The sequence below is a fragment of the Anomaloglossus baeobatrachus genome, chromosome 9, assembly GCF_048569485.1.
Source record: "Anomaloglossus baeobatrachus isolate aAnoBae1 chromosome 9, aAnoBae1.hap1, whole genome shotgun sequence".
NCBI lineage: Eukaryota > Metazoa > Chordata > Amphibia > Anura > Aromobatidae > Anomaloglossus > Anomaloglossus baeobatrachus.
Window position 1 is genome coordinate 51,373,309 of NC_134361.1, and position 14,102 is coordinate 51,387,410.

At 48.8% G+C, this 14,102-nt stretch overlaps 1 protein-coding gene across 1 annotated transcript in view; it reads left to right on the top strand.

The window, feature by feature from the left end:
• The window catches only part of LOC142251166 (transcription initiation factor TFIID subunit 9-like), a 50,158-nt gene extending 37,450 nt beyond the window's left edge, over positions 1-12,708 (top strand). The window contains exon 7 of the mRNA XM_075323708.1: positions 10,182-12,708. Coding sequence (XP_075179823.1) covers positions 10,182-10,348 — 167 coding nt within the window. The 3' untranslated portion in view covers positions 10,349-12,708. The remainder of the gene's footprint in view (positions 1-10,181) is intronic.
• The last annotated feature ends 1,394 nt before the right edge of the window (positions 12,709-14,102 follow it).

A 14,102-nucleotide genomic window follows, 5' to 3' on the forward strand; every position in this document is an offset into this window, starting at 1 on the left:
CATACGAAAAAAATCCCCTTTCTTCGGCGCTCCATTGGGAGACCCAGACGATTGGGTGTATAGCACTGCCTCCGGAGGCCACACAAAGCAATTACACTAAAAAGTGTAAGGCCCCTCCCCTTCTGGCTATACACCCCCAGTGGGATCACTGGCTCACCAGTTTTCTGCTTTGTGCGAAGGAGGTCAGACATCCACGCATAGCTCCACTGTTTAGTCAGCAGTAGCTGCTGACTATGTCGGATGGAAGAAAAGAGGGCCCATATGGGGCCCCCAGCATGCTCCCTTCTTACCCCACTTGTGGTTTGTAAGGTTGAGGTACCCATTGCGGGTACAGAGGCTGGAGCCCACATGCTGTTGTCCTTCCCCATCCCCCTGAGGGGCTCTGAGGAAGTGGGATCTTACCGGCCCCCAAGCCCTGAGGCCGGGCTCCATCCACAGACCCAGTGAACCTGCTGGATACGGAGCTGGGTACCGTTCAGGGACAAGGCCCTGCAACTTTCAGGTACTCTGTGTCCCCGTACAGACAGGCACGCACACGCCAGACTTGCTGGGTGTGTTAGTGCGCCGGGGACAGTAGCGCTGCACGCTGGGGTTTGAGTCACAGCAGCTTAGCTGTGTGACTTCATGTGCTGGGAACTACCGCGCCGGCCACTCTCGGAGCGGCGGCGCGGCTGGGACTTGTAGTGCGCCGGGGACTTAGCTTTTACGGCGGCGGCGCTTATAAATTTAGTCCCCGGCTTTTGCGGCCTAGCTCCGCTTCGTTCCCGCCCCCTCCCTGTCACTCAGGGAATGGGACAGACGCTGTGCAATCGTCAGCGCCGAGGGCTGGAGCCTTATTTACATGCTCCAGCCCTCTCACTAGGCACAGTGGGACGCAGGTTTCCCGCTTTTGGTCTGAGCACGCCCAGGGCCCGCCCCCCCCCTCCACAGGACGCCGGCAGCCATTCCTGCATGCAGTCTGGCTGGAGGACGGACACAGGCTCTGGGAGACCCAGACTAGGGATTTCTGGCGACCACACACCCGCGTTTAGCGGGCGGTAAGCAGCACATTAGTGCTGGCTCCACTAGTGCCACAGTGTTGTATTGGTGTACTTTTTCCTGTACCAGATATATATATATATATATATATATATATATATATATATATATATATATATATATATATATATATATATATATATATATATATATATATATATATATATATATATATATATATATATATATATATATATATATATATACTGCACTGTACGGTCGCTTCTTGGCTGTATACCCCTATATTGCTCTGAGGAGACAGCAACATGTCATCCACAAAACGCAAGGGTGCCAAGGCACGGGCTATATACACTGCTTGTACAGCATGTGGGGCTAATCTACCAGCAGGCTCCAACGACTCTCATTGTGTGCAATGTTCAGTCCCAGTGGCACTTCGGCAGCCAGAGTCTATGGTGGTGGTAGCCCAGGCAGAGACGCCTGTGAACCCTGCCCCGGTGACGGGGACAGAATTTGCAGTCTTTGCTGACAAAATTGTCTGTGACCATGACAAAAATCCTGGAGGCCTTGCAGTCCAGGCCAGTTGCTCAGACCATGGACACTGCTGTGTCTATGTTCCCCGGTCCCCCTCAGTTGGAACTAATCCGTACTTCAAGGGGGTACCAGGCATCACAGGCTGAGGGCTCTGACTCTGACGACAGTCCCAGGCCGCCTAAGCGAACTCGCTGGGAGAGACCCTCCACGTCATCACGCGGGTCAGGGTCTCAGCGAGAAGGGTCTCTATATGATGAGACAGAGGTGGGTGATCAGGAGTCTGGTCCTGACACCGCACTCAATTTGGATACGCCAGATGGTGACGCCATGGTAAATGACCTTATAGCGGCCATCAATAGGCTGTTGGATATTTCTCCCCCAGCCCCTTCAGCAGAGGAGGCAGCTGCCCAGCAGGAGAAATTCCATTTTCTGTATCCCAAGCGTAAATTGAGTACTTTTCTGGACCACTCTGACTTCAGAGAATCAATCCAGAAACACCATGCTTATCCGGACAAGCGTTTTTCCAAACGTCTGAAGGATACACGTTATCCCTTTCCCCCTGACGTGGTCAAGTGCTGGACCCAGTGTCCGAAAGTGGACCCTCCAATATCCAGGCTTGCAGCTAGATCCATAGTTGCAGTGGAGGATGGGGCTTCACTTAAAGATGCCAATGACAGACAGATGGACCTTTGGTTGAAATCTGTCTATGAAGCTATTGGCGCGTCGTTTGCTCCAGCATTCGCGGCCGTGTGGGCGCTCCAAGCTATTTCAGCTGGTCTGGCACAGGTGGACTCTTTCTTAAGTCCAGCAGTGCCGCAAGTGGCGTCCTTAACTACGCAAATGACTGCGTTTGCGACCTACGCTATCAATGCGGTACTAGACTCTACGAGCCGTACCTCAATGGCATCCGCCAACTCTGTAGTTTTGCGCAGAGCCTTGTGGTTAAAAGAATGGAAAGCAGATTCTGCTTCTAAAAAATGTTTAACCAGCTTGCCATTATCTGGAGACAGACTGTTTGGTGAGCAATTGGCGGAAATCATTAAACAGTCCAAAGGTAAGGACTCCTCCTTACCCCAGCCCAGATCAAGCAAACCTCAACAGAGGAAGTGGCAGTCAAAGTTTCGGTCCTTTCGAGGGTCGGGCAAGCCCCAATTCTCCTCGTCCAAAGGGACTCAGAAAGAGCAAAGGAGCTCTGATTCCTGGCGAACTCACTCACGCCCCAAGAAAGCAACCGGAGGTACCGCTTCCAAGGCGGCTGCCTCATGACTTTCGGCCGCCTCCCTCCGCATCCTCGGTCGGTGGCAGGCTCTCCCGCTTTTGCGACATTTGGCTGCCACAGGTCAAAGACCGGTGGGTAACAGACATTTTGTCTCACGGGTACAGGATAGAGTTCAGTTCTCGGCCTCCGCCTCGGTTCTTCAGAACTTCCCCACATCCCGACCGAGCAGATGCCCTTCTGCAGGCGGTGCATTCTCTAAGAGCAGAAGGAGTGGTGGTCCCTGTTCCTCTTCGGGAACGAGGACAAGGTTTTTACTCCAATCTCTTTGTGGTGCCAAAAAAAAACGGCTCATTCCGTCCTGTTCTGGACCTAAAACTGCTCAACAAGCATGTGAACGCCAGGCGGTTCCAGATGGAATCCCTCCGCTCAGTCATTGCCTCAATGTCTCAAGGAGATTTCCTAGCATCAATAGACATCAAAGATGCTTATCTCCACGTGCCGATTGCTACAGAGCACCAACGCTTTCTACGCTTCGTGATAGGAGACGACCATCTTCAGTTCGTAGCTCTGCCATTTGGTCTGGCGACAGCCCCACGGGTGTTCACCAAGGTCATGGCGGCAGTGGTAGCAGTCTTGCACTCTCAGGGACACTCTGTGATCCCTTACTTGGACGATCTACTTGTCAAGGCACCCTCTCAGGAGGCATGCTAACTCAGCCTGGATGTTGCACTGGAGACTCTCCAGACGTTCGGGTGGATCATCAACTTCTCAAAGTCAACTCTGTTACCGACCCAATCACTGACGTATCTTGGCATGGAGTTTCATACTCTCTCAGCGATAGTGAAGCTTCCGCTGGACAAGCAGCGGTCACTACAGACTGGGGTGCAGGCTCTCCTTCAAAGTCAGTCGCACTCCTTAAGACGCCTCATGCACTTCCTCGGGAAGATGGTGGCGGCAATGGAGGCGGTTCCGTTTGCGCAGTTTCATCTGCGCCCTCTTCAATGGGACATTCTCCGCCAATGGGATGGGAAGTCAACATCCCTGGACAGGAAAGTCTCCCTTTCCCAGACGGCCAAGGACTCTCTGCAGTGGTGGCTTCTTCCCACCTCATTATCACAGGGAAGATCCTTCCTACCACCGTCATGGGCGGTGGTCACGACAGACGCGAGTCTGTCAGGGTGGGGAGCAGTTTTTCTCCACCACAGGGCTCAGGGTACGTGGACCCAGCAGGAGTCCACCCTTCAGATCAATGTTCTGGAAATCAGAGCAGTGTATCTTGCCCTACTAGCCTTCCAGCAGTGGCTGGAAGGAAGGCAGATCCGAATTCAGTCGGACAACTCCACAGAGGTGGCATACATCAACCACCAAGGGGGGACACGCAGTCGGCAAGCCTTCCAGGAAGTCCGGCGGATTCTGATGTGGGTGGAAGCCACGGCCTCCACCATATCCGCAGTTCACATCCCCGGCGTAGAAAACTGGGAAGCAGACTTCCTCAGTCGCCAGGGCATGGACGCAGGGGAATGGTCCCTTCACCCGGACGTGTTTCAGGAAATCTGTCGCCGCTGGGGAAGGCCGGACGTCGACCTAATGGCGTCCCGGCACAACAACAAGGTCCCAACCTTCATGGCACGGTCTCGCGATCACAGAGCTCTGGCGGCAGACGCCTTAGTGCAAGATTGGTCGCAGTTCCGGCTCCCTTATGTGTTTCCACCTCTGGCACTCTTGCCCAGAGTGCTACGCAAGATCAGATCCGACTGCAGCCGCGTCATACTCGTCGCCCCAGACTGGCCAAGGAGGGCGTGGTATCCGGATCTGTGGCATCTCACGGTCGGCCAACCGTGGGCACTACCAGACCGACCAGACTTGCTGTCCCAAGGGCCGTTTTTCCATCGGAATTCTGCGGCCCTGAACCTGACTGTGTGGCCATTGAGTCCTGGATCCTAGCGTCTTCAGGATTGTCCCAAGGGGTCGTTGCCACCATGAGACAGGCTAGGAAGCCCACGTCCGCTAAGATCTACCACAGAACGTGGAGGATATTCTTATCCTGGTGCTCTGCTCAGGGAGTGTCTCCCTGGCCATTTGCATTGCCTACATTTCTTTCTTTCCTGCAATCTGGGTTAGAAAAAGGTTTGTCGCTCGGCTCCCTTAAAGGGCAAGTCTCGGCGCTATCTGTCTTTTTTTTCAGAAGCGTCTAGCACGACTTTCTAAGGTACGCACGTTCCTGTAGGGGGTTCGTCATATTGTACCCCCGTACAAGCGGCCGTTAGATCCATGGGATCTGAACAGGGTACTAGTTGCCCTCCAGAAGCCGCCCTTCGAGCCTCTGAGGGAGGTTTCACTTTCTAGACTATCACAGAAAGTGGCTTTTCTGGTAGCGATCACATCTCTTCGGAGAGTGTCTGAGCTAGCAGCGCTGTCATCCAAGGCTCCCTTCCTGGTCTTCCACCAGGACAAGGTAGTGCTGCGACCCATTCAGGAGTTTCTCCCGAAGGTGGTATCCTCTTTTCATCTTAATCAGGATATCTCTTTGCCTTCTTTTTGTCCTCATGCAGTTCATCGGTATGAGAAGGATTTACATTTGTTAGATCTGGTGAGAGCACTCAGAATCTACATTTCCCGCACGGCGCCCCTGCGCCGTTCGGATGCACTCTTTGTCCTTGTCGCTGGTAAGCGCAAAGGGTCGCAGGCTTCTAAGGCCACCCTGGCTCGATGGATCAAAGAACCAATTCTTGAAGCCTACTGTTCTGCTGGGCTTCCGTTTCCATCAGGGCTGAAGGCCCATTCTACCAGAGCCGTGGGTGCGTCCTGGGCATTACGACACCAGGCTACGGCTCAACAGGTGTGCCAGGCAGCTACCTGGTCGAGTCTGCACACTTTCACCAAACATTATCAGGTGCATACCTATGCTTCGGCGGACGCCAGCCTAGGTAGAAGAGTCCTGCAGGCGGCAGTTGCCTCCCCGTAGGGGAGGGCTGTCTTCGCAGCTCTAACATGAGGTATTCTGTACCCACCCAGGGACAGCTTTTGGACGTCCCAATCGTCTGGGTCTCCCAATGGAGCGCCGAGGAAGAAGGGAATTTTGTTACTTACCGTAAATTCCTTTTCTTCTAGCTCCTATTGGGAGACCCAGCACCCGCCCTGTTGTCCTTCGGGATTTTTGGTTGTTTTTTGGGTACACATGTTGTTCATGTTGAATGGTTTTCAGTTCTCCGACGTTACTTCGGAGTGAATTTGTTTAAACCAGTTATTGGCTTTCCTCCTTCTTGCTTTTGCACTAAAACTGGTGAGCCAGTGATCCCACTGGGGGTGTATAGCCAGAAGGGGAGGGGCCTTACACTTTTTAGTGTAATTGCTTTGTGTGGCCTCCGGAGGCAGTGCTATACACCCAATCGTCTGGGTCTCCCAATAGGAGCTAGAAGAAAAGGAATTTACGGTAAGTAACAAAATTCCCTTCTTTTGCAGGTGGGTCTCCTGCAGTAGTGCGGTATCTACCTTCAGTCTTTTAAGGTGTCGTAATATCATCATGCGCTTATGTGGAGACTTCAAACCTTTTACGTTCCAAGTGACTAATTTAACCATTATCCCAACATCTCGGGACATTTATGTCGCTATATGTTCTCACTTGTGTGTGTCTTGGCGCCTTTCCCTGGTCTTTTCCCTGCCTTAACTCCGCTGCGTACTGACAACTATGTATTGCCTGGGCGCAACCTTGTGTCCTCTTCTTGGCATTAACTATAAACCTGTTGGCTACCCCCCCAACTGCCCTCAGTTTTCTTTCGGTGTTCTTATAGCGTTGCTTTCCCTGAACCCAACTATTCAACCTAAATCTATGGTTAACTAACAACCCCTCAACTGTCCCCCCCTTTACAATCAATCGTCTCGTCACTTCCATTTTTTTCTGTGATGCTCCTGGCTCCGCAATCCCCTCTCAGCCCCCTAATTAACATTTACATATGGCCTGTCCCCCATTGTTCTGTTATCTAACACACCAGAGCAAGGCCTTCCTGGTCAATAGCCGTGCCAGCATACAATACTCCCTCCCTCATTGCCCAATAGCCGTGCCAGCATACAATACCCCCTCCTTCATTGCCCATACCTATTATTTGTTACCTCTGGTCTCAATTTCACTTCACCTCCCATCAGCATAAGTGACCTGGCTACCAGAAGAGCGATTTATCAGTAGATACTAAAAAGAGAGAAACCCGGTCCCCCATAGATGTTAGGATCCCCTACACCCCCGATGGGGCAGGGCACCTTGGTCCATATAGATTGAAGAGGCGAGGGGAACTGAAGAGAAAAGAAAGGAAAAGCCTACAAGAGGGGAAAAAAAGGAAGAGGAAGTAGGAAGTGGAAAAGGAAGTAGGAAGTGGAAAAGGAAGTAGGAAGTGGAAAAGGAAGTAGGAAGTGGAAGAGGAAGAGGAAGTAGGAAGTGGAAGAAGAGGAAGTAGGAAGTGGAAGAGGAAATAGGAAGTGGAAGAGGAAATGAAAGAGGAAGTGGAAAAGGAAGTAAGTGAAAGAGGAAGTGGGACAGGAGGTGAAAGTAGGAAGTGGAAGAGGAAGTAGGAGGTGGAAGAGGAAGTAGGAATTAGAAGAGGAAGTGGAAAAAGAAGTAGGAAGAGGTAGATGGGATGGTAAAGGAAGTGCAAGAGAAGTGGAAGAGGCAGTATGAGGTGGAAGAGGAAGTAGGAAGCGAAAGAGGTAGTGAAAGGGGAAGCAGGAAGCGGAAGCAGAAAGTAAAGATGCAATAATAAACAGATGTTACTCATCCCCTGCATTCCGTCAGTCCCCTCTCTCTTGGGCCCCTCAGTTCAGTTCAAAAATATCGATTCTTCTGCCTGCAGCCTCTCTCATGGCGTTCCCCTCTTCTGGCCTCCAGGCCAACGTGACGGCGACCTCCTTGCTTTTGGACTTCCTGCATGTATCTCCTTCCCCTCCATCCAGTCGTTCCGGCCTGATGCCCGGCTCTCCTCCTCTCTTCCTTGCCGAGTATGTTGCCTCTCCAGGAAGTCCTCCGTCTGGTTTCTGTTCTCCATCTTCTCCATCCATCTCTCCGCCTCACAAGTCTTTCGTCACAAAAAGGGATCCATCACGTCTTGTTACTCTCAGTATTGCAGGATACAGCAGTTGGAATTTTATGCCTTCACGATACAGCGCGGTACAAATCTTACTAAAGGCTTTCCTTTTGCGTGTAACCTCCGCCGAGTAGTCACCGAAGATCAGCACCTTATGCCCTTGTAGAGACAGTGGGGTCCTCCTTCCTCTAAACGCTCGCAGTATCTCTTCTTTGTCTTTGTATTCCAAGTATTTTATTATCACTTGGCGTGGCCTGGCTGGTCCCATCACTCCCGTGCTGTCTTCCTTCCCATTTGTTCCTCCTGTGCCTGGACGCTCTCTTACAGGGCCCACTCTGTGCGCTCTTTCCACCCTGCATTTGTGCGTTAGACCTAGCGCCTTGGGGAGCTCTGCTTCACATATGTTGTCCAATTGCCGCATGCTTATAGATTCCGGCAAACCCACCAGCCTTAACTTGCTTCTTCTGGAGCGGTTTTCCAGATCCTCTAGTTTGTCTCTCATGGCCTGGGATCCCTCCACCATCTCCTGCAGCTGCCCCTTTAATGCTGCCACCTCGTCCTCTGTGTCAGAGATTCTTTGCTCCATCTCTGACATCCTGGCTCCCTGCTGTGCGATCTGTTCCTTTTTAAGGGTGCTAGCACTGCCTCCACCATAGCCTCTAGAGAGTCTTTGATCTTGTCTGCCAGGTGCACTGCCACTGCTCCAGCCAGACGGTCATAATCAATTTGCAGGCCTGGGAACTGCTCGTGCTGCTGGGCTGTCTGCTGCTGGGCTGTCTGCTGCTGGGCTGTCTGCTGCTGGTGCTGGAGTTGCTGGGCTGTCTGCTGCTGGGCTGTCTGCTGCTGGGCTGTCTGCTGCTGGGCTGTCTGCTGCTGGGCTGTCTGCTGCTGGTGCTGCCTGCTGCTGGAGTTGCTGGGCTGTCTGCTGCTCGTGCTGCTCGCCTGCCTGCTGTTCGTTCTGCTCGGCTGCCTGTTGCACGTGTTGCCGAGCTCTTTGCTGCTCTCTCAGCTGCTCCTCCTCCATCCGTCCCCGCTCACCTCCCTGCACACCGCCGCGGCCCGCGGCCGCCATTTTGCGCTCCATGTGCACTGCTTTCTCTGCAGCACCCTGCTCCAGCTGTCTGCCACCGCTCCGGAGGAGGTACCGCTCCATGCACGGTCACCTCCCGCTCCTCGCCTCCCCCTCTCCGCCTCCTCCCCCGGCCGTGGGGCTCCTGTAGTCGGTGTGTGGGGCTGAGGAACGTGCGGAGCTGTCTCCCGCGTCCTCACATCACAGCGCCGGAACCGGAAGTCTTGGATGCATTTTGAATGCAGAATGGATGCGTTCTGGATACTTGCTCTGCCATAGACAGAGTGGGGAAAAGCAGAACGCATGCGTTTACGCTGCAGTTTAACACGCTGCGTAAATGCACACATGCGCACACAGCCTAAGCATTTGCTACAGTAGGTGGGGAAAAAAATGCGGCAGGAAAAAAAAGTTTTCTATTTTCCAATTTATTACAATTAATGAAAAAAGTGATATTCTGCAAATTTGAACCGACTTCGTATCCGGTTACATGACAGCATGTGACTGGAGCTTGCAGCGATGCCATTGTACTGTATTGCACTGTACTGAAGTGTGACGGATCCGGCAAAGCGGCGAAACGCCGGATGTGTGAAACTGGCCTAAAGTGTGCTTTACACGCTGCGACGTCGCTAACGATATATCGTCGGGGTCACGGTGTTTGTGACGCACATCCGGCGTCATTAGCGACATCGCAGCGTGTGACTCCAAGGAGCCACGATCAACGATCACAAAACCCGTTAAATTGTTGATCGTTCACATGTCGCTCCTTTTCATAATATCGTTGGTGGTGCATGCCGCTGGTTGTTCGTCGTTCCTGCGGCGTCACAAATCGCTATGTGTGACACCGCAGGAACGACGAACATCTTCTTACCTGCTTCCACCGGCAATGAGGAAGGAAGGAGGTGGGCGGCATGTTCAGGCCGCTCATCTCTGCCCCCTCCTCTGCTATTGGGCGGCCGCTTAGTGATGTCGCTATGACGCTGAACGCACCTCCCCCTTGAAGGAGGGATTGTTCGGCGGTCACCGCGACATCGCTGAAAAGGTATGTGCGAGTGACGCTGCCGTAGCGATAATGTTCGCTACGGCAGCGATCACCAAATGGCTAGCAAGGGTGCTTTTACATGCTGCAACATCAAGTGTTTTGATCAGTCATTGGGGGTCTCGAGACCTGCAGTCTCGCTCATCTGCACAATATTGGAGGGCCTGCAACTTTAAAGTTGGAATTATTATTTTAAGTTATGCTTTTAATATTGTGAATTTATAGTCAGTGATCATTTTTTCTTTTCTATTGCAGCCACCCCTACAGCCCCCACAGTTCAAAACGTCCTGATTAACCCTTCGTTGATCGGCTCCAAAAACATCCTCATCACAACTAACATGGTGTCGTCACAAAACGCGGCAGCCGAATCCAATCCATTAAAGCGGAAACACGAAGATGAGGAGGACTATGATGCAATATAGCCATTCTCTATGTACACCCCAAAGAGGGAAGAAGACTTTTTTTTTTTTTTTTTTTTTTTTTTTAATATTCAGACAAGGATAATGACAAACAACAATTTATCAAAAGGAAGTAAAAATAAAATAGGAACATAGAAAAAAAAAAAATCGAAAAAAAATCCTTGCTCACCCGTATACCAAGATACACCGGGACTCCAGGCCAGGCAGTTGGCTACTGCCAAAATTACGTATAAAGGAAAAAAATATGGTCCATAGTCCCAACTGTGCTGCAAAATTTCTTCTTGCTTTATTTCACATACATAAAACATGGACAGATTAAAAGCAAGCTGTCGGACCACAGTATAAAATACTAATTTAAATTATGGAAAATTACTGATCCTAAAAATATAAATTTGCGAGATAAAGAACAGTACCACCACTCATCAATGTACCCCATCTAGCCAGTAAAAAAATCCCCAAAAAAACCTTAAATCACAGATCCAATCTCTACGTATAATTCCTTCATAACAAAATGTGTGAAAACCAAAATCATCAACCGAAGGGCTGGATTCCGAATCACTCTGAAATCCTTAAATCACAAGTGGATCCAATCTGTGTGATTCCTTCACGGCAACTCATGATGTGGCTCAGTAATGTGTATAGATCTCACGTGCCTTTATGCGATGGCTGCAATGTCTTAGCATGCTCAAATGGTGGTTGGTGTCCTGTTAGATATACAGGGAACTTTGAAGACTAGTCAATGGCATCAGTTATTTATTTTACTCCCTGATCTATTGCCATAAATACCACATTGCTTTACAGACATCATCACTGTCCCCATTGGGGCTCACAATCTAAAGTCCCTATCAGTATGTCTTTGGAGTGTGGGAGGAAACTGGAGAACCACGGACCAAGCCCATGCAAACGCGGGGAGAACATACAAACTTTGTTATCCAGAAACTGCCAGCACCTCCTCCGCGGATATTGTCCTGCGCCATATGGAACCCTCTGCACCAGTGTAAGGTGTGACAGTGGACATGTGCGATTTCACCCTCGTATCCAACAGCAGACATTGTACCATTGACTATAACATGAAGGTTCATGCACCAGACCATAACTGACCACTACCAACTAGCCATGCTGGATGACTGTGCAGTCAACTTGACATTTACTCCAGCATCTCAAGACTCTTGCGTCTGTCATATGTAATCCATGTGCATCTGCTTTAAGCTGCAAAGAGTATGGGTGGCAAAGTCAAAAATGCCAATATTGCTGTTTTTTTTTGGTTTGTTTTTTTAAACCCCTTAACGTGCTATGGGTCGTCTCCCTGCCTTTGATGCGGACTCTCACGTTCTAGTAAAAACAGTCAAATTTTTATTATTTTTTTCCAAATCCTGAAAAAAATCCACACATGTTCAAATTCCTCCCATTTTGCCTCATTGAAAATAAAACAAAAAAAAATTACACACATATTTGGTATCACATCTATCGTCTTATAAAATAATCTGATCGGTAAATAGCAGAACAAGAGAAAAATCAAAATGCCAGAATTGCAGTTTTTTTTTTTTTTTTTGGCCGCTATAACAACAATTAACAGGCGGTCAACACATCTTCAATGCCTCCAAAATAATCTCAATAAAAATATCCACTTGGGGTGCAAAAACAACCCCCTCCCCCCACACACACACAGCCTCAGATCTTAGAAGTTGAAAACTATATGGCTCGCCTCTCAAAGTTTGGACACAAGCAAGATTTTTTTTTTTTCTGTTAAAAATTTCTCATTTTTTTGTTTTTTGTTTCACCACTTAAGACAAAAACTATACATGTTTGGTATCTACGTAACCGTACTGACCCGGAGAATCATACGACCAGGTCGGCTTATGGGAAAAAAATGGTTCTACAAAACAATATGTATGCCCGATTTATTGCTAGCCACCTAAATTCTAGTTTACACATAAATACCATTTAGAAAAAATTGTTCATATAAAATATAACATGATTGAAGTTAAAAAAAACCTCATCTAATATAGATTATCCATGTCTGCCCCAGCTGTGGTTATACTCCCTATTCCTGACTGTTTTTTTTTTTTTTGTTGTCCTAAGTTACAGGGTGATCAGGGTCAGGTAGGGATAGCCGTCGAGGAGCGGGGGCGCCATGATCGGTTGTTGTAGGGTGCCAATCTCCGCGGTTAGGTAGGGTCACATCTATAGGGCTATATAGGGATAGTTATAGGATCTAATTAATGGTACATCTTGCTCTTATTCTGTGGCTGAATTATAATTAGGTATTTTACGTCTTCATAGGCCCGTTTCACACATCCGGCATTTCAACGGATGCCGGATCCGGCACGCATGCAGTACAGTTGATTCTTTTACATTGGAAGCGTGACACCATGCGGACAAATGCGCTTGTGCGTGAAGCACCAAACTGCATGGTGTAGCGCTTCCATTGTAAATGAATCTACCGTACTGCATGCGTGCCGGATCCGGCGAAATACCAGATGTATGAAATGGGCCTTACACGTACAGTATTTTTTAAATTTAATGAATAAGTAATATTTTAACAATTTTTCTAATTGGTATGAATGGGAAAACTAATATGACCCATGTCACTACCAGGAGCTGATATTTCTAAAATAACCACCTCAATTCCTTTTATGAAAGAGAAAACTACGGCCATCCAGTTGACCAGCCAAAGATCTTCAAGTTTTGGGGTCTACTTTTTAAGATCTTACTGGTTGAGAAGTCCAGTTTGAAGCCAAGAGGTTTGTTTGAGACAGCGATAATTTGCTATGTTCCCCTGACGAGCAAACCCAAACACTAAAACCTCTAACTAACCACTTACACTTAACTTTTTCCCAAGCCTATTCCCCTGAGAAGAAAGTGGCTATTAACAAATCACTTGTCTTATTCAAGGGGGAATATTATTAGTATCTTCCAAGACGGAATGGCGGCTTACAAAATAAGTGTAAATTTTACTGGTAGGCAACGAAAGTGACCTGAAGGAATGACCCATAAAACCCAAAGCTAGAGGCCACATAGTATAGGGCCTGATTTATGCACTACTGGGAAAGTTATAATTGTATACTAACAACGTTTATACAAGTGATCAACCTTTTCAAGTGCCTTGAAGAAAAAAAAAAGACCATGGCCTGAGGTGATGTCAATAAGGTCTTCCTAAGCCCTTGAAATTTTAAAATTGAAGTCCAGTGAGATTGGGGGCCCTTCGTAATAGTTTCCGGATCGTGGTTAGCTACAAGGCCAAAAAAAAATGGCCGTGTTTCAACCTTCATCCATGCAGGTGATGAGTGCCACGTCATCCAAGCCACGCTGGTTACTGTATAATAAAAATACGAGGGATGTGGATCTGGCCGACTAGATATTACAATACTACGGCGGTGTCAGAAAAAGCAGGGTCTGGTACAAAAAGCCGGTTTAAAACCATTATTGGTCACTATTTGGACCATACCAAAATTAAATTGTGGCCTGAAAGTCCTAGATCTCCCTTCATACTGGGCCCCTGCTGTGTATCCAGTGCTGATTTTGGCCACATTGGGGGCTATTTGTGATCACAACAGCATAATAACATTTTGGATGGATTTCTCTAATTTTATTTGTTTTGCTTGAGCAAATATGTCTTCGAAGTGTAAAAAAAAAAAAACATGCAATTTTTTTTTTCCCCCCATCAAATCCTTAAAGAAATGGAAAGGTGAAAATATTCACTACACAATATTCATTCCATAACTAAGACCGCAAGGTCGAAACGTGTAGGATAGCA